Source organism: Sminthopsis crassicaudata, chromosome 4, assembly GCF_048593235.1.
Source record: "Sminthopsis crassicaudata isolate SCR6 chromosome 4, ASM4859323v1, whole genome shotgun sequence".
Taxonomy (NCBI): domain Eukaryota; kingdom Metazoa; phylum Chordata; class Mammalia; order Dasyuromorphia; family Dasyuridae; genus Sminthopsis; species Sminthopsis crassicaudata.
In genome coordinates, this window is record NC_133620.1 from 137,383,222 (window position 1) to 137,409,528 (window position 26,307).

Below are 26,307 nucleotides of genomic sequence, written 5' to 3' on the forward strand. Positions count from 1 at the left end.
CCCTTTGGTTCTAATAGATCTCAACAATTTTCATCTGATTTCTTGAAATATAATGTCATTTTTTTTAAATCATGATCTTCAGTAAGTCTAGTGATTTTCAAATTATCTCTTCTTAAGAAAACCTTTTCCAGGTCAGTTATTTTTCTTTCAGATATCTGATATTTTCTTCTATATTTTCAATCTTTTGATTTTGTTCTAATATTTCTTCCCATCTTGTGGATTCACTGATTTTTGTTCAATCAATTCTAGTTTTCAGGGATCTAATTTCTTGAGTTTTACAACTTTTTCTTCTAAGCTATTTGTTGTCCTTATAACTCTTTCATTCAGAGTTATTTCTTTTTTTAGACATTCATATCGTTCCATTGAAAAACAACTTTTTGCTTTCAAGTTTCTATGTGAAATTATTATGGAATTAATTAACACTTGCAATATTTTTTGATACTGAAAAGTGTTTTCTTTGAATTATTCATTTTTCTAACTTTAATACCTAAATTGGGGCTGTATCTTCTATCTTCTCCCCTGTGTCTTCCTGGGTAGAATGATGGTTGCTTGATCTTGATCTTATTAGCTGAGCTCTCCCTGTATACCTAGACTTCTTCTCTTTAACTCTTGGGGACTTTGATCCCCTAGATCATTGAAGTTCAGAATACTGAGTCTTCCGGGTCCTCTTTGGTGTATCAGGACAGTTTTATAGACCAAAAAGTCCTTTGACATGGATTGTCTGGTCTGTGCACTGCAGCACTTAGCTGATTTGGTCAGCACCATGCTCACTGCTAATTGCAACTATTCTCTGGGGTTTCCAAAGTTCCCATCAGGGAGTTTTCTACCCACCCCGTTTTTTTTTTTTAATCTACTTTTATCTATTCTTTCTCCCCCTGTTCACAGAAAGTTTCATGCTATAGTATACCTATTCCTAATGGTCCATGGCCATGTTCAGAGTCTATTCTGTGCTGGAAATGGCTTTGATGTAGGGGTTGGAAAGGCAGGTCAGGCTAACATTTTGTACGGTTTTGGAAGGAAGAAGTCACTATAGTTTCTCATTATATTCCCTGATCATAATTTGATCAAATTTCAGGGATTTTCAGGAATAATTAGGTAGAAGTTGATCAGGCTGCCTCTGGTTCAGACAGCCAAAAATCTATAAATGTCCTTTCTAAATTATAGCCCCAAGAAGTGAATATATGGGGTCAAATGAAGCAGAATTGTTTAAAATTAGGAACTTTCACCTCTTTATGCCCAGAAGCTGTGCTTCTCAATGTTATTCAAAATTATATTAGCTTTCTTGGCTACTATGTCATACTACTTAGTCATAATGAGACTGCACCCACTTAAATTTAAAGATCTTTTTCAGCCAAACTGCTATCTCTTTCCTGTGAGTCTATCCTATGCTTCCAAATGGTTCATCTCTATTAAATTTTAACTTGCTAGATTTAGTCCATTGTTGGAGTCTATCAGATCTTTTTGGGTCCTGATTGATTTTTTAGCTATCCCTCCTAAATTTTATTTTAATAAATTTTAAGAGTTTCTTTGTTATGTATTGGAAATTATTCCAAGAAGAAAATTAATCTTTCCTTTACTATTAGCATGTTGCAATGCAAAACTGCCTTTCCCTGTTGAATGGGCAAAGAACAACCACCCAGACTTTTTCTTTGTTCTCTAAATCTTATATTGAATGATTTTTTTAATCTCCCCATTTTTGTTAGTCTCCTTTATCACTTTTGGGGAGAATAAACAGCTATTTTCCCTTCAGAACATGTAGCTTCCACCTCTCCAGAAATAGCTCCAAATTTATTTTTTAGCTCCAGGTGCATAATGTTCTTTCTATCCTTTCTTCTTTTATGTGATATTCTTTTATCCCCCAATCTCCTAACAAAAATCAAGTTTCACAGCCTAGATTATTGTACAAAAATCTTAGCTGATGTTGCCACCAACTTTTCTTCCTCCTATCAATGTGGATAGTATAATCAGATTAACTTTCTTAAAATACTATATTCATCACATCTCTTCACCTGTTCAAACTCTTTCATGGTTTCCTCATCATTCCCATCAAATTTCTCAGCCTGACCTTTAAAGTTCTCTGTAATTTGGCTTCAAACAATCTTCTGAATTTAATCCTCTTGCTATTTAGCAAACAAAACCTTTTAATCCCAGATAATCTAATCTACTCATTGTTCCTACTTGCCCACTTCTGTATAATTCATTTGGATTTTCAAAATTTGAATAAATGATAATTCTCTCTTCCATCCTCCTATCTGAGAATCTAGGGAAACAGGCAAATATGTCTTTGGTGGCTAGGGGCCATCTTTTTAATACAACTTCACCTGCATTGGAAACCAGAATGCCTGAGCTTGAATATTAAATTACTACTACTAGTGAAGAGATTGAACAAGTCACTTCACTTGGGCTAAATCAAAGGTTCTTAAATCGTGGGTTGCCACGCCATCTGGATTCACATAATTGAATGTGGGGGTCAAGAAAATATAATTTATTATCACTAAATGTTTGATTTGTATATACCTATTTTATATGCCTATATATCCTGGATAACATAAAAATTGCTTGGATAAAAATACAAGTTGAAAAAATTTAAGAATTCCTAGGCTAAATGACATCTTAGGTCATTTCGGTCACAGAAGTCTTTTACTTTGTGCTATAATTTTTATTACAATTTGAGGAGTAACAATAGCAACAGAGATCAAGAAAAAAGAAAAAATAATTATGAAGAGAATTTAAAAATATTTCTCTTAGACTTTTCCAGTATGTTATAATAATAATGTCTCAATAGCATAAAATAAATTTACCCCATCAATTTAGCAGTTTGCTGTGGCAAGAGTCTAGGGTAAAAATTCTCATTATCTGGCCTAACAAGTCCTGGGACAGCAACATTGTTACTACAAGAGATTCTTGAATTTACTTGAGTACAAAGTAATATCACTTAATTTAGCTCTAAAAAAGATATACTTCAATATAATAACAAAACATATTTTTCAAAAGTTATTGGGTATTATAATTAATAAAATATAAATCATTTAAAAGTGTTGCTGAATTCATAATAAATTTGTGTCATCATCATCTTTTTCTCAAACAAAAGACAATGCTGTGTTATGTGAAACTCCACAAAAGCTATCTTTTATAGTCAAAAAAGTTGGGAAATGTTGGTCCAGAACTTTGCCAATTTAATGTCACATAGTAGCAGATTTTTTTTTAAATTTACATCAAAAGCCCATTGTAACATTTCAAGAACAATAGTAAATCTCTAATTTTCAGGACATATAAGGAACTTATTCAAATTAATTAGAATAAAAGCCATTCCCCAATTGATAAATGGTCAAACTCCTTTTGAGATCATTTCAAAATGTTTTCCAAAGATCATATCCTTTGATCCAATGATACTTATTCTAAAGGAATAAAAGGGATAAGAGAATGATCCATATGTATTAAAATTATGATAACAGTTCTTTTTTATAGCAAGAATTTAAACATGGAGTAGCTAGCAGTTGGTGTATTATTGAACAAATAATGATATAAGAACATGTGTATGAACTGACATCAAGTGAAATGAGTAGAATTGTGACAGCAATTTATATAATAACACTAACATTGTAAAAATGGAATCACTTTGAATTTTTTTCCCCCTGAGGCTGGGGTTAAGTGACTTGCCCAGGGTCACACAGCTAGGAAGTGTTAAGTGTCTGAGACCAGATTTGAACTCTGGTCCTCCTGAATTCAAGGCTGGTGCTCTATCCACTGAGCCACCTAGCTGCCCCTGAAAAATTTAGATATGGATCAATACAATGACCAATCTTAATTCCAAAGGATCAAAGAGTAATGCTACCCCACTCTTGATTAGATATGCCTAAAGTAAAGAATACAATTTGGAATATGCACAATGTGAGAATATATTTTACTCAAGCATATACATTTGCTTCTTTTTTTGGTTGAAGAAAATATAGGAGACAAAGAAAATAATTTTTGTTAATTAAAAAATAATTTTTACAAGGGAATGGGAATAAATACCCCAAAACTTCTTAATTAGTCATACCTGATTTTCTATGGCTTTTCTGTTCTTAGGGTCACTAACCACAGAAAGCTGCAGCTCAGCCATTTTTTTCATCTTGCTATCCATGTCAATCTTTTGGAGCAAGTTTTTGGTCTGATTCTTTAACAAGCGGACTGTGTCTTCTTTCCCATGCTTCTTTGCAAAAAGAGAGGCACAAGCAGAATGTATGGCAGTCACCCAGTTTTCCAGATCAGTCTGGCTAGTAGCCTGAAAAAAATCAAAAGATGGTGAAAAAAATCAGTGATATGCTCCTCCAAAGCAGCAGGTAGGGGATTTTCTGCTTAAGAAGTACTGGTGATAAATGACATGCCTTGATTTTTATGATGTAATAATAATAATAACAACGATAATAAAATATATGGACTATTCCAAGTCTTCTGGATTCCTTAACTTGTCATCAGAATAGTTTTGGAATGATATATCAGAAGGATCAATTTTTGACAAATCAATTATACTGTCAAAGTTTTTATATTATTGTCATTTTTTCCTTTCTCCAAGTTATTAAGGAGATATGGAAAATTGAACTGTCCTATGACCCCTAAGGTAAAGAGACACAGTTTCCCATTTTCCCCTGCCCTAAAACAGTTTTCTACTCTTGAGAATTCTAGGTCCTCTTCAAAATTTAAGCCCAGGTCAAATATTATTTCTGTCTTATTTCATTCTTGATTTTCTTATTCTACTTCATTTTATTCATTATTCACTTCTCAAATGAATGCCATTTCACTTTTACTCTCTCTGTTTTAAACTGGAAAAATATAATAGTACCTTCACTCTGTTATCTTGTTTTTATTATTATCCAAAGCCCTCAATTCCTTTTTTTTTTTTCTGTGAGATATTTCCACATCCTCTTAAACTAAACATAATTTAAAAAGCCAGCAGTACCTGGAAAAGGTAGACATCTCCAAAAGAGTTGCTGAGGCAGAATACATTTTCCTTCTTGGGATGTTCGGGAACGGACTGTACAATGCTATCTTCCGCAAAAAGAGCACATCTAGGTGAACTACACTGATCCATGGAATTTCTCCCATAAGTCTCATAGAACAACAGAGTACATCCTGTTAAAGAAAGGGGAAAAATGAATTCCCTCTCTGATATCTTCAAATTCTCTCAAAGGAGAACTCAAACAATAAGATCAAAGGGACATATAAAGAAAGAGAAAAAGTCAAAGATTATGAAAATATTTGGGAGGGAGGTATAAGTGTGAGGATCTTTGTGGGAGTGGGACAGGAGAGGGCATAAAGGAATTTTGATCTTCACTAAAACGGGAAAAGGAATGTTTTGGTAAATTTGAAATATTAAAATATAATAAGACAAAAATCTTCATGTTTTTTAACTAAATAATCAATTTTTACTGATTGACAATTTGTGTAAAATTAAATCTCTAAAAAGAAATGCTGCTTTGTTCTTTATTGCCAAGCGGGCTATCAAAGAGCCTTCTTAGTAAAAAATGTATTGTCAAGGTGAAGCCTTCTGCATTATTTCAAATAGAAAACATGCTGAGTCACATGATCTCTTCTCCCAGGTACTGAATTATTAAATATGTATATATATATATATATATATATATATATATATATATATATATATATATATATATTTGGATTAAAATGTTTTGTTTCAATATATCATAGGAACCCTTAATGGACTCTCAAATGATCTTGATAATAAATAATTATCTCCAAAACTGTTATGTAAAGAAATATAAGAACAACTTCAACTCTCTAAATTTAGAAGCACCCACAAAATTGCATCCTTCCTAGAAGAAAAAAGGATCAAGAAAGGAAGTGTTCCTCATTTCTGTGACTACATTCATGATAATAAAACTTAGAGACAAAAGGCAAATGTGCAAATTTTTCATAAGCCCAACTTGTTTTCCTAAAGAACTCTTCCTAGCTATTTTATCTTAATGCTCAATGCATTCAACAACACTCAGTGTATACTCTAAGAAACTGCAAAGATAATGTTTCTCAAAGTAAAGAGAAGCATAAGAAAATCCAACTCCAATAGAGAATCATTAAATTAAAACAAAGAATCTAATTTTTTGCTAAATTTAAAATGTAGAGTCAATATGAAACATTTCATTTCATAATTATTTTGAAAAATCAGAAAATTAACATAATATAAATGTCAAATTTTAATGGAATTTTTGAATTTTAAAAGTTATACTATTGGGTACTAAGGGGGACAATTATTATCAAAATTTCTTCATTAATGTAATACTCTTTGCTAAATCCTGGGTCTAAAACCGGGTACCACAGTACAAAGTTATCTAATTAAAATTTTAATTTAAGTCTCAGGGAAATTCTAACCATAAAGAGATATGAGCAGCTCCAGTAGAGAGTAGGTATAAAAGTTTCAACACCAACATATGTCCTATATCAATGATCCCAGTTTTCTATCTTTATTTTCCTCCCAAAATGCCATTCCCTTCAATTATTATAAGTCAAGGACACAATCACTCCTATAATATCAGATGTTTTCTTTAGAACACATTTCCAAATTCATAAAGCAAAGTTTCATATATTGAATTAATTATAACATTGTTTTATCTGCAACCTTTTAGGAATGGAACTATTTGTCCATAGAAGTATAATTAGAACTATAAAAAGTTTTCAATGTGAACTTTAGTTCATACTATAAACTACATTCTTCCACCAAGAAGAGATTTTAAAAAGGGGGAGGGAGGTGAAATTTAGTTAGTCCATTCATTAGAATAAAGATAGGTAAGGAAAAAACTTGATCCTTAAACACAAGATAGCCTTATAAAACCTGAAATTTCAAACTAGGTAATAGATGATCATGTGCCTTATACATAAGCATCTCTCTCCAGACAAATATTTTCAATTTATTTATTTAGGTACTTAGCTGACACAAAGAGAAGCCAGCTTGAGTACAGCTATAAATATTCATATGCATAGCTATAGATATGTTTTAATTATTTATACACACACACACATATATGTATATGTATATATACATATATACATATCCATTTTGTCAAAAAATAATTTGAAAAGTTAACTTCGAATATAATGGATGCTAAAAATCAGGTATGTGAAACCTGACACTGTATTCTAAGTAGGAAGCACTGTTTAAACCACACAGAGAAAGTTTTGTTGGCAAAAACATCTTTATCACATGCCTTTCTCTTGCTGAAAAGGAAATGAAAGAATGAACATTCGATAATATTTTAGGCTTATAAAACTCCCTTCACTTCATAGAATCTCAGTGTTTCACAAATAAGCATGAAGGAAATTCTAAATCTAAAGCACTAAGTGTCTTGTTTACTGTCAAAGACAGTGAGGAATCATCAGTATGTATTCAGTAACCTTAAGTCCCAGGTCAGTGTTCAAATCTTCAGATTGCTTTTTTTTTCTCCCAATAATAGAGTCACAAAAACCTATCTTCACAGGGGGCACACATGCTAGTGATAGCTGCAAGATATAAGAAATCTTTGTTTCCTTGAGCTTAATGAACCCTTTTCATTTTAGAAAATGAAAGGCAGTTTTGCCAATTGCTGGTTGGCTTTGTGGATGTTCAAGACAAGGTTTTAATCTGCAAGCCCATGGCAGGCTCATTATTTATACAAAGAAGCCAAAACAAAGTTAGAAACAAGTAATGCTGAAGACTTACTCGTCTGTTCTTCATATTGGCTGCAAATGGAATTCACTTTTCTGCCTCTCCCAAACTGACAGGAAAAAGGGTTGCCAGCTTAATAAGTCTGACTATTGACTCCTATATGTAGCTCTTTTGACAATGTTTCACAGAAACGCTATATAAATATGCCAAAAAGTGTTTTGTTATTTTCTCTTTATTTTTGCATAAATCAGCACTGTACTGATTTAGTCATTCTCAAGATCATCAGGTTATTTTTTTTAAACATTCAGCAAAGTTATATCTACATGTGAAAAAAGTATAAATTAAGAAAAGGCATGCCCTTAGGATAAAATTTTATAGGTGTCCATAAAAAATGTAATTTGCTTAGTTAGTATGAAAAGACATACTGTTTGTTAAGATTACCATTTCACTTTCTTAGTTAATGAGATCAAAGCAATAAGAATATACATTCTACTCTCCCCCAAAAGTTCATTAACGTCCATATTTGGAACGTATATATAAACTATGAAGCTCAACTTGCCCGCTCAATCACAAAAATTAGGTAGGTAGGAGCAAGCACTTTTTAAATATCTTCCATGTACTAGAAATTGTCCTTAGTGCTTTATAAATAAGAGCTCACAACAACCCTGTGAAGTGGGACCTATTCTTGAGGAAACCAAGTCAGGTACAAGTTAAATGACTTGTCTACAGCCAAATAGCTAGGAAGCATCTAAGGCTGGATTTGAACTCAGTTCTTTATTGCAGCCCCAGCACTGAAGCCACACTGCCACAAGCAACATTTACCTATGATGAGCCAAATACTGAAAGAATACGCAAACACACATCATCTTATCTTTTCCATAATTTTTTTTTTTTTTTAGCAAATCCTTTGTAGAAAATTTCAATCAACTAAGTGGTCCATTCAAGCATTAAACTGGCAATATTAGACTTAAAAAATGATTGCCATAAAAGGATGCCATGCATCAGTCAAGTTTTGACCTACCTTTAAGAGTTACCCAATACTGTTTCCATTTCCTCCTAGCCACAAGCTCCAGCTTCTTCTCTTTCTGAAGAGTTACAAGAGGCTTGAAAAAGAGCCAGCCCGCTTTGCGGACCACTCCTTGTTCCTTCTCAAAGAGCAGGTCCAGTTGCTCTAATGAGCTAAGTGAGTCACTACTGGAGTCGGCTGTTTCTGTAGATGTTTCTATGTTCTCCACATGAGTCCTACTCATTTCCAGCTCCCGCATAAAATTTTCATAGATGTTCTGTCGCAAGGGATCACTGCTAATTGCATTAGTGGACTCACTTCTCTGAGGCAGGGTCTGGCCAGATCCACTTGACCACAGCAAACTAGACAGCTGTGAAGGCAACAGTGCTTCTGCACTGAGACCATCAGTTCGGGTATCCAGGTGGTCATATCCATCCTTGGATTTGGGCTCCTATGTGCAAAGAAAATAGTCACTGATCAGAGATTATATCTATTCCATAAGACTTTAATTTTTTTTCTAAGGGCATTGAAGGGCAAAATTTTAAATTATCTGTTTCTAGTAATGTTAACATAAAGCAAAATTCCTTTGGGTGGGAACCCTCAAATTATATAATTTAAGAGATGAATAGGATGATCATAGAAGTAATCTAATTCAAATCAATCCATCAAATAAATTCACTGGTGTACTGTCAGTCAATGAAATATTGAGGAAATAACAGATTATAAATTCTGCATAATATTTATAATTCATGTGAGCTATTCAGGCATAGCAGGTAAGTTGGCTGAGGATCAGGAGGAGTAGGTTCAAATGAGATCTTGGACAAATCAGTACATCAGCCTTATGTAATTCCCTAGGACTTTTTGCTCAAGTATTACAACTTTTGGCAGAGCTAGTCTCTAAACACTGATGTAATCAAATATCCTGTATTACTATATCCACCTATTTATCAGTATACCTAATAGTTTGGTGAAAGAACAAATATCTAAAATTATTCATCTTTGCTAATTATTAATTAAATCCTAGCAAAATTGACTGATGTTTTGCAGCTTTTTCTGTGGCATTTTAAAATAAATTGTAAAAGTTAAATCCATTTTTACACAGTATATTTATGGTTTGAGGATAATTTTGTCTTCTTAGAAAACTCTTAAAATACTGAATACTCATCAATATATCCTCACTAGAACTCATTAAAAAATATTGATTCTGGCTGACTATCCCATTATTGTTACCCTAGACTAAGTTCTAGAATTAGAAACATAAATTCCTCTTCTCTGTTCTACCTGACCTTCACAACTGAGATCATCTAGGCATATAGTTTCAGTAAAGAGGAAGGAGCTTCAGTGGGATTTAACCAATCATTAGGAGAGTTTGATAAAAAAAAAAAAAAAAAAAAAAAAAAAAAAAAAAAAAAAGACTAATTCCACATTCCCATGACTTCTGAGAGGAACTTTGGTTCTTCACAGCTATTACATAGTTGCAAGTATCTGCACCTTCACAAATTTCCTATAATTCCATTTTCAAGTCTGGTGTAAAAGTTTCTCAATTCCTGCCTTTTCCCACTCAGATCTGGGGCCTGGAACCTATAGCAATAAAACTTCCTCATCCCCAATCCCTAGATCAAATTCAGAACCATGCACCTGGAATCTCTTTCCTACAAAGAGCATTGATCAGGAGGCCTGACATCACTGCAGCTGCAAATCTTTTTCATGAGAAATATTCACTCCCTATATACCCTGTACTCTAAAAATATTTCTACTTGCAGATGAAGTCAAGCAAAGACAGACGCTGATAAAATAAACAGTTTAATATCAGCTCCCTTATGAGTTAAAATTATTTGCACTACCTGAAGATACTAAACAATTCCAAGTTTAAGTCCTAGTGACTGGTGGCACTTAGAGAAAATGCTTTTTAAGAGCACAACTAACTAATGCTTTGGTAAATAACATGAAAATAAATTCCCTGTATTTGGAAGAAGAAAAGTAATTTGAACCTTAGACTGGTATTCCAAATTAGTTGTTTAAACAACTAAGATATTCATCCATGAATTAGTTAATTAAATGATCATTAAGTAAGTATATGCGTGCAAAGTACTGTGCTAAGAGTAGGATAGCAATAATTCATGTTTAGATAATTCTGAAATGGTTAATAGAGCACTGGCTTCTAAATAACTCAATAAAGGAAAATAATAACCCTAATGATACTCTCCCATTTTATAAATGAGTAAATTAATACAGAGAGGCAAACTGGTTTGTGTATAGATTTGGATTCAGATCTGTCCATACTATCCTAAATTTGCCTATACCAAGATTATCCTTTATTCGTAATAGGAAGCTGTATGCTCACTTTTATTTAATAACTTGTCTTTTCTGAAGCTTATGTATTTGCTAGTCTTTTTCCTAAACTTTCAATTACATTGAATTACTGAAAATCAAAAAGTCAATCTTAGTCAATGAAATGTTTTGAACTTATAATGTTTTGAATAATTTTTATTAGTATAGAAATGAAGCAGCAGTTATTGCCTTTTATAGGAAAATCAACAAAAAATTATTGCTTCCAAATACTCAGGACTTTAAACAGCTGAGCCAAAAATACAGCTACTACCAATGAAAATATTATTTTTCTACTCTTATTTACACTATGTCCCATCACGATATTTGTTTACTTTTTGATGCTTATGTAAGAATAAAGCAAATAAATGAACTCCTGTGAATTACTTATACCGGAAACTTTGAAAAATGCTTAAAGCTAAAAAAGAAAATCCTTTTCTATTTGTAGCTCTTCAAAAACATCCAGGGGGAAAAAGATGTTTCTCACTTGGCTAATATTAACATTATTCAATTATTAACAAGAAGATCTGATATGCAGCCCAAAACCAACATGGGATTACCTATGGTTGCTGGCATCAGCTATAAAGAGGCTTTTCAAAATAAGAGAGGCTCTATGCCAAAAGGAGTTTCTGAACTGGCAAAGTCAAATGCAACCTACAAACACACTGTACTTTGTTTGTCCTAAGACACATTTATGGTCCTAAGTTTTAACCCCTAACTCAGCGAAGTCAAGTCTTCCTTCAGACACATATGGTATTTTCAGTATCTGTATCTGGTACCTATCTGATCTTGTTGGTCTATAAGACACTTCTAATTCTCATGATCAGTGCTTCCTAATTCTAGTTGCCAGAGACTAACATTTAAGGGCTAACGGGAGAGGACCACTCTTATATGTTGAGGCTTTGTGGACTCTTGTCCTCACTCTGATACTAGCCCTGTGACTTTAGGAAAATCACTTAACTTTTCTAAACTTCTATTTCTTCATCTGCAAAGTGAATTTAATAAAATGATAGAGTTATGGCCAAAACACCGTTTTTATTTTGACACAGTGAATAAAGTGCCAGGCGTGAACTTGGGAAGCCTAAAATCCAATGATTCTGAGAAAATCACTTAGCTTGTGTTTGCCTCAGTTTCCTCATTTATAAGATGGAAATGATAATAATAGGAGAGTTGCTGTCAGGATCAAATGAGAAAATAATTGCAAAGCTCTTAGGACAATGTCTGGGACACAATAAGTGCTATATAAGTGTAAACTACTGTTATTACCAGCCATCAGCGGGAATAACAGTGTCAACTATTTCTGTAAGGAAGACTTTGATCGCTACTAATCAGTTTTCAATAAAGGCCAATAATTTCACTGCCTTATCTCTTTCCACATAATGTTTCTTCACTTAGTTACAAAACAATGAAGATACATACATCAGAGATCCTCTTGCCCTACTTCTCTTATTTTACTAAATACGCATGACTAATAAGCAATAATCAGATCTTCTAAATAAAGAGTTCTTTCTCCAATACCATCCAAGTAGAGGCAAAACATAATTATTAAAAATCCAACTATACTTTCATCTGTGTCCAGTGTATCTGCTGTTTCTCCTCTCACCCAATTTCTCTGTATAAGGGTGATGGTAGCTGTCTTTTCTTCTGTCTTCCAATCTCAATTTACATCTAACAAATGGCCCAATACCACATACAATCAATACCCAAAGATGTATGACATGCTCAGAAATTATGGTGATTTTTTTTTTCTCAATCTCTCAAATCAAGTCTACCTATTTTGTTTCAGAAGGGGATCATGGATCCTCTAGGAATCCTCTGGGTGGCTTTGCATTAGGAACTCTTCAGGGAGTTTTTATAAATACTTCAGGGAGTATTTATAAATAGGAAAGTTATTTATTAATTTCTTTGTAAAAATAAGATGTATCTATGAGTCCAATATAAGTGCTTTAGTTTGTACATTACAATGAAACATAATAAACTCTGGAAAGGGAAGAATATAGGAATGAAGCTATGTGGGTTAAACCTAAGGCATCTAGAAATTCAAGAGCTTTATGTTTCAATCTAATAACCTTTGCAATGAATTCCCTATGGCTATGTAACTGGTATTTTAACCAGGAGCTAGTATGAACAGAACAGAAATTAAACTTCACCTCTCTCACTAGAGCTACATTTAATACTGAAAACACATTCATATTAAAATACACATTCTTCTCCACCTTAATATGTTTTCTTTTGTGCATTTGTTTTTCAGATAATTTTTAGATATTTGAATTGTTTCAATGCATTACATATTTTCCATTTGTAATAAATAGAAAGAACACTCACTCAGAAGTTAAAAAATCTGACTTTGAATCCTGGCTCTGATCACTTCATTGGTGGTGGAGTTCACTGGTGATAATCATGATGAAAGCATTTATAGAGTGGTTAAAAGTTTGTGAAGTGCTTTAACAAGCATTATAAGTGTTAATATTAGCTCTATTTTGTAAATGAGGAAACTAAGGAAGAAAATGCTTAAATGACTTGCTCAGGGTCACAGAGCTAGTAAGTAACTGAGGATAGATTGGAAGTTGGCTCTTCTTGATTCCAGTTCCAAACTTTATCAACTATACTACCTGGCTCCCTTGTGTAAAAAGAACTGTTAGCATCTACATAATTTTTTTAATTTTAAAAATATTATCTCATTTATTTTATATTTTACTTATGTTATCTCATTTTGTTTAATTTTCTACAGTAAAATGATTAAAATCTAGAATGGAATAGACACTTCAAGAGGCTGTGATATGTCCTATCCTGAAGTTTGAGATTTAACTTTTAATGATATTTTATATGTCATGTTGCTTTTTTAAAAAGCAGATAAATTTATATTGAGTGGAGAAAAAAATAAACATTTTCTTCTTCTATCATGCTCAAATGAAAGTATGTTTTATGCTAAAAATATGGAAGCTATCAGTAGTTATTTTAAAAAAGAAAACATCAAACTTTGAAAAAGAAAAAAAAAACTGTCAATTGACAGAGGTCTTTCCTTCCTTTACTCACAATATTATACTGTTGTTGTTATCATTATTGTTGCTATAGTTATCAGTCACTACTACATGCTATTTATCAGATGCCTATAGTCCTAAGTACTTCCATATATTTAGTAATATTTCCATCCCAATAGTCCCACTATGTTAGAGTAAGGAGCATGGATTATTATCAGCATTTTGCTGATGTGGCAACTTTAAAATGTGACTTTCCCAAAGTGCCAGCAAACAATTTTTGTGACTCATATTCAAAAATCTTACCCACACAGTGGGTAGGACGACTTAATGATACCTACCTCCCCCCAAATCCTGACAATGTACTCTTTGCCCTTTCTCCAGACTCTAATTATAGAGAACAGCCTAAAGGAGTGCTCAGATCACCAATTCACTCAGGAAATCTCTCCACCTCTTTTCCTGGCAAGGGAATTTTCATTTGGATGGAGCCTAAAGAACTGAGAAAACACTAGGGGCAACAAGAAATCAGGGAAACATTCAGCTTTGCCTAAGTGTAAGGCTAAGGCTCAAGCATTATATGAACCAAAATCAAATAAATATACAAAACATTCTTCTGGGAAGAGAGGGAAACTTAAAAATGTAAAATCAGAAAGTACTCAAAAGGTAAGCACAAAAGTTTTTTGTTTATTTTTAAGGATTAGAGTTACAACTTTATATAAACACTTCTCTTTTTCTGCTCTCTTTTATATAAGAAAATGTTCACTTTATTTGGTGTTCAAGTCCAGATTTTTTTAAATGACAAAAGGAAGAATATTAAAAATGGTCTCTTCCCTTCTCTCCTAAAAACTATTTGCTCTACCTATGAATGTTTTTTGAAAATAAAAAGAAAAAAAATAAATAAACTAAATTAAAAAACAAAATTATATTGGCTTTACCACCCCATAAACAATGAATATTACTTCAATTGTGAAAAAAATTGCCAAAGTTCATTTCAAATCTTTTTTGGTGAGTATGGGTCTGGAAAATTTGCCACAGACTAGGAACTTGTCCCCATACTCCTGTTCCTTCATTGAAGAAATGAAATTGACCTTTAAGATCATTTCTGTTATTTAAAACCTAATTTAATTTAGAAATTGGAAGCCACTTTATTGGACTGAACATGATTATTTTCATTTTATTTTCATTTCTCCTGCCTTTACTGACATAAGTAGGAAAGAAATATTATTTTGTAAATGTACCAGATGATACTAGAAATTTTGAACTTTTTAATGTTCCTTTATGTGCATGGGGAGGTGGGAAGACTTAAGGCTGTATAAAAGCATAAAACTATTTGAAAGAGGTAAAGATAAACTGCCTTAGAATGAATAAGATATGGATAAGTACTTCATATGTTTTTCAGTATTACTGTCAAACTAGAAGAGACATGAGGATCCCATCTGAAAAAAAAAAATCAGAGAACCTGAATACTACTTGGAAATTCAAAAATAAACTGCATTAAAATAGGCATTTCAAAGAGGAGGTCTAAAGTCCAAGAAAGTTAAGTTGTCTAAGATCTCCTTGCTAATTAGTGAATAGCTGTGCTGGCTTTAAAACAAATCTCTTGTTTCTCCACTCAAAGTTCTTTTCATCACACTGTGTTGCTTTTGTGTGGGGGAGAATAATGTCTATCTATGAAATGTGGTTTTTCTTTCGAGATGTTTATTCATTTCAACCTCATTTAATTAACTAAAAAGTATTTGTTGAATGAGTTCTCCAGGTACAGTAGGATGTATGGTATTGATTTAGAGAGACATTTTTATTTCTTCCCTCAATCATGCAAAGAAATATACAGGTACCCAAAAACATTTCTGCTATAATAACATTGAAAAGCTAATGGTATTTTAAAATTATTTTCTCCAAAATTTAATGAGAATACCTCCATATTTTTGCTCCTCCCACCAAAATTCAAAAATAATCCATCTGAACTGAAAAATCAAAGTTAATTTTATTTTGTGCCCAAAAGGCTTATATACCTGGAGTTTCCTTTTCTTTCTTGAGAGACTTCCTGTCCAATCACTGATTCGCCTCATTCTAGTTTTTAATGTGTCTTTTTTAGAAGTATCTTCTGTTAAGGGTTTGGACTTCCGGCAGGGAAGTGTATAAGAACAGTACTGTACAGGAGCTCTCTGCTCTGTCCTCGAGGGCACATCCATGTCTGAGACAAATGAAACTCTACTGTTTAAACTGGCATGTGTACCAATGTATTCATCAGAAAGTCTAATGCCTGAGGGTGGAAGACTTTCTAAGGTAGCATCTTTGTACAGCTCCCTCAGGGAAGAAAGAGATGAACTTTGGTTAAAAGGCTTTTTGGCATCATCTGATGGAAAACTGGAGTGAATGCTGGTATCTGGAGTGCTTCTGGTCAGGTAAGATCCCTCCAATTCATTGATGTCCCCAGCATTTCCCCAGGGGGAGTCATACCAGGAAGACTCAGAGCTAAAAGAGCTGCCTTTGCTAGATCTCAGCCGGGAATCAGTAGGAGAAAGGCAATGGCCAGTAGAATATTCAGTACTAGAATTTCTTCGTACTTCAGGTAAGTTGGATGTTTCAGTCTCCAATGTAGGGGAATATCTCAAAAGCTGGACTGGTCCAGTGGAGTCTTCTGTAGGCACTTTGTTGTTGCTGCTATTGTGGAACTCAACCCTTAAACATCCATCCCATTTACCTAGTGTTTTGATAAGAACCTTGGGGCTTTTCCGGTCTTCAGCTGGTGGGGTTGATGCAAGACTCTCATTTTTCCCATAACAGTTCAGAAGGTGTCCATTACAGTCTCTAGAGGTGATATGGTTATCTGCTGGTTCATGACTAATATAATGAAAGCCATTATCAGACAAAAAGGCAGCATTCTTTTCATGGAAATAGTTTCCTGACACATTCACTTTGTGCTTTGTGTGGGTACTGCCTTTGGATCCCTTAGCCATTGGGTCACTGAGTCGTGATGAATAAGGCTGGTTACTCTTAAAGTGGGAAAGGCAGCTCCTGGCCAGGGATCGAGACTTGTAATTTGTCCCACTGCTTCCATGACTCCACCCATGCAATGAGCAAGACTTTTCATCTTTTGCATGGATGCTGCGGATTTTTAGGGGACAAGGTTTCTGTTTTGCACCAGTGGAAGAATTACTATGATTTTTGGATCCTTGAAGGCTGTACTGACTCTCAGAGTTCCCCATCTTCACCTAAAGTAAGAAGAGTTGAATCAGTAACATCAATGGCCAACTACTATGACAGATAATCTTAAAATAGCATTTACACTCCAAAAAGTAAACAAGAAACTTATTTCTATGCTTGTCACAAATTACAGGACAGGAAGGATAGAAAATATTTTTCAGTTATGAAAGGCTCTTTGATGATGTTGACAAGAAAGGTTAGATAGACAACACTGCATACTATGTGAATTGATGATGATGGTGATAATTGAAAATATTTAAAGCACTTAAATATTAAAAGAGCTTTTACTGACCTCTTAGATCTTTTAGGGTTGATACAGAAGGGTTCTTAAACTCCCATTTTAAGAAAAAAAGAGGAAAAAGCTTCCCATGGGTGGCTGAGTTTATGCCCATGATACCAGGCCTAATCACACCATGATACCAGGCCTTATGATAATTCATTATTGTAGCGAAACACAAATTTAAAACATGTAAAAAAATTTATAATATCTATACTTAAACTAGTGGTAGCTCACATAACATGAAACTCTATGATTTTGCCCTGATTTGGGAAAAAGGACAGTTCATAAAAAGGAAGCTCGTAGATTCTGGTTATAAGTCATGATTCCAGGCTCAGCATAAGAAAAGCATTAGAGTTAAATAGTAGAGAAGAGTATTGCTAAAAAGGGAGTGAAAAATAAGCAAAAGGGGGAATTAAAATTTAAGAATTCCCTTTAAAAGCAAGTTAAAAAGCACATGGCCAGAAAAATACAGTTCTGTTTTCACACAGAAGATACCTTTGCAAAATCTACATAAGAACTTTATAAAGGATTTTGCATATGCTGCTTTATTTATTGTACAATAATCCATTGTGCATTACACATGTTCATTCACTGATGAAAAGGATTTTGGATGGGAGGAAAAAAGTTTATGCAATTAAAATATATATCTATGAGTTCTGATGAATGTCAAACCCATTAAGAGTCAGCAGTATGATTAGACAGGCAAAAAAAAACCTAATGAAATCTTGGTTCTTGTTAGAAAAAACAGAGTCTAGAAAGAGAAAGAGTATTGCTTTATTCTTCGCTGTTTGGACTTTGAAGTACTATGCCCCAATTTGGACAGCATGATGAGCTGCCAGTTTACAGGTGAATATGAACTGAAAGGTAAATCCATAAGCAGTCTATCAAAGAAACTAGGAATGTATGGCCTTAGAAAAGGAAGACTGGGGGTAGGGGGAATGATAGATAAATTCAATTATCTGAAAAGATATTCTGTGGAAGAGGGGTGAGAATTTTTTTCAGCTTAATTCTAGAGGGAAGCAATGATAAAAGAGTGAAAAGTAGAGGGAGGCAGAGTTCAGTTCAACATGAGGGTTAAAATATTTTAACAATGTGAGTTCTCTAAAAATAAAAACGGTTGCCTCTGAACATAGGAAACTCCTCAACATTAAAAACCTTCAAGAGGATGTTGCATTGTAATGATAATGGTAATAATTTTTGCAACTTCAGCAAAGCACTTTCCTAACAAACCTATGAGCTATATAAATGAAGACTTGTTGGGGATATCATAAAAAGGATTCATGATTCATGGAGGACCTGGAGTAAATGAGCACATGTCCTTTGTACCTCAAAGATTTTATGACTTATATTCAAATTATTAAAAGTTCATGACTGATGATTAAATAGAAAATTTTTGGATAAAGGTTCTTAATCATTTTTATATAGCAGACCCCTTTGATAGCTATTAACCCCTTCTCATGATAATTTTTTTAAATAATTGAAGTAGATTCTAAATTTCAGTTAGAGATTAGTGAAAGTAGAGGTATAATTTTCTTCCCATTCAAGTTCTTGGTTCTTCTTGCTTTAGAGCATGAAGGGATGAATTTAGGGGTGAGTGGGAATGACTTGGCTGAGTATGTATTGTTCCCTTTAATTCCTTTTAAAAGTCACAATCTTGATCAAGGAGTTGTTCTTTTTAATTTTAAAGTGATAGAGACAGAAAGTATTTCACATTCATATGAAAGATAACAAAAACTAATGTTGGTAATCTATAAAGTATCATGCATAGGGATTTGAAAACTTTAAAAGTCAATTTGTATGATAGAACTCAAACTCAAAGTTATAAACAGAAAATATTAGAGAATATCTATTACAATGGTCTCAATTTACAAATTAAAAAAAATTTTAACTCAAAAAATTAAGTTCCAAAGGTCACACAAATAGTTGCAGAACCAATTTTTGAATTCAGATTCCTATTTCCTAGTGTCCTAAATACATTATATTTCTATAGCTATAATAAAAATTATATAAAAAATTTTAAATCCAGGCAAAGAAAGAAAATTAATTCAATATTTTCTCTTGTAGCATCAATAGAGGCAGTGGATAAAGGAATTTGGCATGTCCATATAATAGCAAACAGTATAACAATAGGCAATTCATTAATTTTTTCAGTGATCCCAAAGGAATCTCAAAGACTATAAATTATAGAAGAATTAATCGCCAATCTGTTTCAATGGAGGAAGTTCACTACACTGGTGATATCAATGATGCAGATTATATCTTTCCTATTCCTTCCTTAAAAAAATAAACATCATCATTTTTTCTACTTCTTTTTTAACACCCATTAGTTTTTAAACTGCATTAACTCAATTTTATGTAAATCACAATTCACTTTAAGCTAGATTACCTGAAGAATAACTTTTTGATGCAAAAGCACTTAGTGATTAATTCAGTTCACATGATCTTGAGAGAAGGGCACTATATTTAACAACCACAGAAACAGGATCCATGAAAACACTCTGAAAAACATCAACAAGGAGAAATCACATCAATTTTTATCATGCTTGCAAGCAACACAAAACAAAAGGTGCCTAAAATGATTTTGGTACCATAATCATTATTATAATTTAGGTAACATTTAGCAGCTATTCAATTTAGTTGGATAAGAAAGTCATGATGCCAAAGAGGTCTGTCCTGTCAAGGGCAATTATCTTGATATAGGCAAACCTTTACTCAAAGCAAAGGGAGTTAGGGTTGGAGAAGGTGGGAGGAAGAAAAACAGGTGGTAGTAGTGGCACAGAAAATCAAGTAAGAGAATATATATTAGCCAATGGAAACCTATCAACACCCTTGAAGAGGGACAAATTTCTCAAAAGTATATGTTCCATTAAGGTGATGGTATTATTTTCATAAAGAAAAGTGACAGATTTTTAAATTATCTCATTATTGAAAAAAAAAATTCAAAATTTGGAGACACATCAACCCAAATGCCTTGTTTAAAATATTTAAGATATTCAAATTAGTCATACATGATCTTTTAAAAAACATCCTGAAAGATGTGTCTGGCTTTTGCAGTACTAAAAGTGGGGCCAGGACACAATCCTTAGAAGAATTTAAGGGTCTAACATGGGGCAGGGAACAAGAATGGGGTCTGCCATCTGGTAGTACTCAGTGAAAACACAAAGCCTTTTTATATCCTTGGCTATTTAGACAGCAGTAGAGTTTCAATAGTGACATTTTGTGTGTGTGTGTGTGTGTGTGTGTGTGTGTGTGTGTGTGTGTGTGTATTTTAATAAGGAAATAAAAGACAAAGCAATAAGTTCTTGAATCCTCTTTCCGTAATGTCCTAAGATATATTTTCAATCTCTTTACCCTACAAATCTGTACTAGGCTTTAAAAACCTTAGTGTTTCAATTTTTTAACTTTTAAACCACCCCTCCATTTAATTTATTCTTAAACCAATTTAAAATATGAACTATCTGCTTTTCATAGCTATACCTTTTTATTTATAAAGTAAATTTAAAGTTTCCAGAAAAAGGCCAGTTTAAACTAAGCAGAGTAATTTTTTGTGCATTTGTTTACTCTTGTCAGGACCAAGTTCCAAGGATGGCCCCAGAGGTGAAAGACCATTGAGTAATTCACTCAGCCGGCAACTCTTCTTTGTAAGACTATTCTGATTCTAGGTTAACATGCTTGAAGAGCAGCAAATACAGCACTAGGCATGATGTTCGCCAAAGGTAGCAAGACAAAAACTGCTATTGAGAGGCTGAATGTGTCAGCTGTTCACATTGCACACAAAGACGGTGATTCAAAAATTTCACCATTATAGATCTGAACTAGAGTCTTCTCAGCCCCAGCAGTAGGTTAGAACCTAAATGCATTTAATAACAGAAATGTGATCTCTGACATTAAAGACTTCAATTGTTGTGCCTATTCCTTGGAAGGAAAAAAAAATCAGATCCTTCCCCTGTACTTCTTTCCCCTGGCAAATGTTCTCTCAAAATCCTAAAAGTTTGAGTATGTATATAGTAGAGATTCAATATTTGTTCTATTGGATTATAGAATACTACACAAGTCAACAAATAGATTTCAACAGTCACTACAAGTTTTAGTCCATTTTGTGCATGGCCAAAGAATAAAACATAAGCCCAAATGTACTGAGGAACAAGGAGGAAGAGACAACCAGCAACTTAAAGAATTTAAATAGTAGTCTAGAGAAGAGCAGGAAGAAGGGTAACAAAGGTGAACAAGAATATCCATTATTATAAATGGGTAATAATGACCAGCTGTTATATGTCTCCAGTCAGTTCAGAATGGGAGGAAATGGTCTTAAACTATAGCAGCCAGATCTGGTACTATATACTAGGAAGGGAAGTTCTGACAAACCCCCAAGGAAATCTGTGTAATCACTTTTCCTTGTGATCATGACAAAAAGAACAGACATTCATCTGTCTTGTCATGCTCCAACTGGAATTCCATTTGGAAGCAAGTAGATGAACTAGTCAGGTTCTTAGAATTCCTCCACCCCTACTTTTTTGCTTTTACTATAACTTTAAGCAATAAAGGGGAATTAAAAGAGTATGGTAAAGTGTCAAAAGATAATTTAGTTAGCATCTCCTCCCCTTCTCAAAAAGAAGAATCATCTTCCTGAGTTCAAATCTAACCTCAGTTACTTATTAGCTGAATGACCCAAAGAAAATCATTTAACCCTGTTTGCCTCAGTTTCCTTATTGTAAAATGACCTGTAAAAGGAAACAGCATATCTCTACAATATCTGCACCAAGAAAATCCTCCAAATTCAGACACAACTTAAACCACTTAACAACAAACAGCAATCCCTCTCAAAGATGGAAAAAAGAGTCTCAGATGCATCTTTGGACAGCCAAAAGGCAGTTTTAAACATCAATATGTTATTATCTCACAACTAAATAGATTCACTAAAAAAAAAAAAAAAACTTTTTACTTTTAAAGATAAGATCATAATAAAAAATTAAAATCACTATAATCAATGAAAATAAGCAAATCCCCAGTTTGCAGAATGCAGAATACATGTACAAATCCACCAACATAATCCAATTAACCACATGGACTTACTGAATCCCAGAAGAAAATGCCTCCCAAGAGGTGATGCAAGATCCATCTTTCCTGTCCTCACCTATGATCTCCCCTTGATATGATGCATCAGATTCTCAAAGTTTCAGTACTGTATGATCTGGGTCCAGAGTAAAGTAAACAGGAGCACTGGACCAACTCTGCTTTGTTCCCTAGCTAAAACCCTGAGTAGTCTGGCCAGAAGGATTATGTAAAGAAGCTGAGGGGTGGGGATAACGAGGGAAGTTTTCTGATGGGACAGATGGTGATCTAAGGTCTGGACAGAGAAGCGATGAGGTGCTGATTGGTGAAGGGGAGAAAGGAAGAGGAGTGTTCAATTACAAACATCCTTACTGCTTCAATGGGGAATAACTGCACAAGGGCAGATTTACAACTGTCCAAAACATTCCTGGTTAGGGAGGGCTTGTCCTCTGTGATCTCAGAAGTCCCTTATGCTTCTGTGATTCTTTTCTATGTTTTCAATGTAGATCCCATGCTTCAAAAACAAATAACATAAAATCAAACAAACATCCTGAAGTGTTTATATAGAAATAATTCTCTTATCCAAGACCTAGGTACTAGAATAGAGAAATAATTAGAGAGGTGGGCAGAAATGGGCAAAATCAAATGGGTTTGCTTTTTTTTTTTTTTAAATAAAAGTAAACAATTCTTACTCTACACTTAGGGAATGTTGCAGCAGCTAAGTGGCAAAATGAATAAAATGGCACAGGTCAGGAGTCTGGAAAACTCACTTTTCTGAGTTCAAATCTGGCTTCAGATACTTCCTAGCTGTGTGACCCAGGGCAAGTCACTTAATCTTGTTCGCCCCAGCTTCCTCATCTGTAAAATTAGCTGGAGAAGTAAATGACAATTCACTCCAAATCACTTAGCCAAGAAAATCCAAAAAGAGGTCATTAAGAATTAGACACAACTCAAAAAACTGAACAACAACAAAGGATATGTTAGCCTGATAGTCCAATTATAAGATTAATGAAGTCACAGTTTTAATATGGGACCTCAGACCTATACTCAAATGAATTCAAACATTTGTTAATACTTTAGTCAGCACAAAGTAGTGTGCTAGATGAGTGTGGAAAGAAAGAGAAAAGAAGGAAGGGAGGGAGGGAGGAAGGAAGGAAGGAAGGAAGGAAGGAAGGAAGGAAGGAAGGAAGGAAGGAAGGAAGGAAGGAAGGAAGGAAGGAAGGAAGGAAGGAAGGAAGGAAGGAAGGAAGGAAGGAAGGAAGGAAGGAAGGAAGAGAAAAGAAAACTATCTCCTGCCTTCAAGTAACTTAAATTCTTCACATATACACAATTTTAAACCTTTTCCAAAGATTAGCATAAAGTGGCAGGTGAATACAAATGTATGACTGTGGGGTAAAGAGAGAAAAAGAAAAATGCAAATAAGTTTTAATAGTTTTGGAGTCCAGTGAGCAGAAAAACAGCAAGTTTTGTAACTATCTTTTTGTTTTTATTTCATCTGAACTGCTCAACTATCTCATTATGTAAAATGGTTTACAATTGACTTATTCTATTTGCTGAGTATAAATTTGAAAGAAAGGCAGTGAGAGACATGCAGTATAAAACTTCAAATGCCTATTGCATAACTGCCTCCCCTTAAAATGTGATTTTAAGAACATAATAAGTTCTTAAGTAGTAAGGAATCAATCTATTACAAAAAATGTCAAAAGTAAAAAATCACAACTATCCTTAAAGAAACCAAAACGAAACTCTTTCCAATACCAAAACTTAAATATAAAACGTGTATATTTTCTCCCAAACTGGCTTTGGTCTTCTCAATTCAATGAACCATGCTCAAAATACATGAACTGTGTGTCACAAAGCTTATTTCTATTCATTAGGAGACTTGAACCCACATTGTCTAAAGAAGCAGGCAAATGGACTGTCTGGTCTCCATAGTGATTATGCCCTGGGTAGTTAATCCTTTTTAACATAGTAGGGAGAAAGCAAGCTGCTAAGGGCTTCTATAAGCTAGGCATCAATTATCCAAGCACCACTGGTACCATTTCAACTGAATTGGGCCCTTCATATAAGATGAATAAATACATAGATCTGCAGCAAGAAGTACCTGTGAAGTAGGGTCTCAATCAGAATGTAAACCAATTAGAAGTTCAACAGCCAAAAGGATAGGAGGAAAAAGCCATAAATTCCACAGAAAAAATAGAACAATTTTTCACATCATTCATCGCCTTCCTCAGCAAATTTATTACAAAAAGAGCCTAAGCATTCACACCTGTTTTATAAGAAATCATGACATCTGCAACAGTGCTTACAAGCCTTGTGTGGTAATTTTAGTCAGAGTAGGAGATCAATTCTAACGAAGTCCGAGAGCATCCATACTCTAGGGAAATAGTGTCAGAATTTCTGAAGTGGTTGAAATGTAGTTTTATGGAAAGTTATAAAAATTCAATCTTCAACATAAATACCATATCCCTTGTCGTCCAGAGGACTTATGAAAGCACCCATCTGTATGCTGTGTTCTACACAGCGAGGTAGACACATGGTCTTTAGCCCTTAGGATTTTACAATATACAAAAATATTTTTAAGATATATGGTCAGGTGCCAACTATAGAAACACTGAACATACACAAGTTAAAACAGAGGTTGTAGTACGTACAGGATATAGTACAAATGCCTCTGGCAAAGAGGGGAACCGTGAGTAACTTGGAAGTTTAAACACAGTGGAGTAGGGAATAACATTTCAGAATTGGTAGAAAAGAGGAAAGTTGGTTGTTTTGAAAGGGATGATAGAGTCTAAGGGAAGACTCCAAAGCACTTTACTCTGATGACTTAAGTTGAAGTGGGGAGAAGAATACAAAAAATAAATTAAATTGATGGTGATGATACTTTTGGAGCTTTTATTTGAGGTAAAAACAGGTTTAAAGTGGAGTGACTTACCTAGAATCACACAGTGAGAAATGGAACAGTAGTACACAGTCACTGATTCCTGATTTAATAATCTTTCTATCATACCATGATGCCTTCCCATTAGTCCAATGTTTTATTCCCTGGGCAATACTGGGGAGGTTTCTGTTAAGTAGAAGGAAACAAGTATTTAGTAAGTGGATACCATTTATTGTACTAAGCACTTTACTAATATTATCTCATTTGAACATCACAACAATCCTATTGGGTAATTTACATTGAGTTAAACTGAAGCAGAAGTACCCCCAAAAGTATCTAAGAACAAATCTGAACTCAGGTCTTTCTGACTTCAGACACAATGCTATTTATGGAACCACTTAAAGCAGAAATATAAAGATGAAAGCTCAAACCCAGTTAAGAATTTCCCCCAAAATTCAATTTAAAAAAATTTCTATTTAAATGGGGGGTGATCTATGACACATGTCTCATGAAACAAACACAGCCAAAAAGTGAATTTCATTCAAGTATCAGGCACTTTCTAAACAAAGGTAAATAAATACTTATTAGATAAATTGTATAAGAAGTTTTTGTTCAAGTACTCATTGTATTAGATGGCCTTGAATCCTCTTTAAGCTCTGAGATTATGAATTTGAAAAAAAAAAAAAAAGATCTAGAAGTAGAAAGGGGAAGGAGGATGGTGGCACATGTTTCAAGGCATCCTTATAATGGAGCAATATGAAATGTAGGATTTGATTTATAACAATAGCAATTCATTCAGAAGAACAATAATAATAGTAGAAAGGGATCTGGTCAGGAGTTGGAAGTCCTCAGTTCAAGTCCTAGTTCTTAACACTTATGCACCGGGTTTTCTTATCTTTAAATATAGAGAAAAATACTTGTACTGCCTTTATCACA

General features: G+C 33.8%; 1 protein-coding gene across 7 annotated transcripts in view; it reads right to left on the bottom strand.

Moving 5' to 3' along the window:
• TIAM2 (TIAM Rac1 associated GEF 2) overlaps positions 1-26,307 on the bottom strand; it is a 281,831-nt gene that overhangs the window by 127,401 nt on the left and 128,123 nt on the right. For 5 of the 7 annotated variants that reach the window (XM_074309459.1, XM_074309452.1, XM_074309453.1 and 2 more), the window contains 6 exons: positions 25,426-25,557; positions 19,825-19,936; positions 15,964-17,166; positions 8,661-9,096; positions 4,943-5,115; positions 4,043-4,267 (listed from right to left, as the gene is read on the bottom strand). In XM_074309459.1, the coding sequence (XP_074165560.1) occupies positions 4,043-4,267; positions 4,943-5,115; positions 8,661-9,096; positions 15,964-17,160 (2,031 nt within the window). In that variant the 5' untranslated portion in view covers positions 17,161-17,166; positions 19,825-19,936; positions 25,426-25,557. Of the gene's footprint in view, positions 1-4,042; positions 4,268-4,942; positions 5,116-8,660; positions 9,097-15,963; positions 17,167-19,824; positions 19,937-22,511; positions 23,150-25,425; positions 25,558-26,307 lie in introns of those variants that run through there. The other 2 variants (XM_074309458.1, XM_074309456.1) reach the window with 2 other exon arrangements.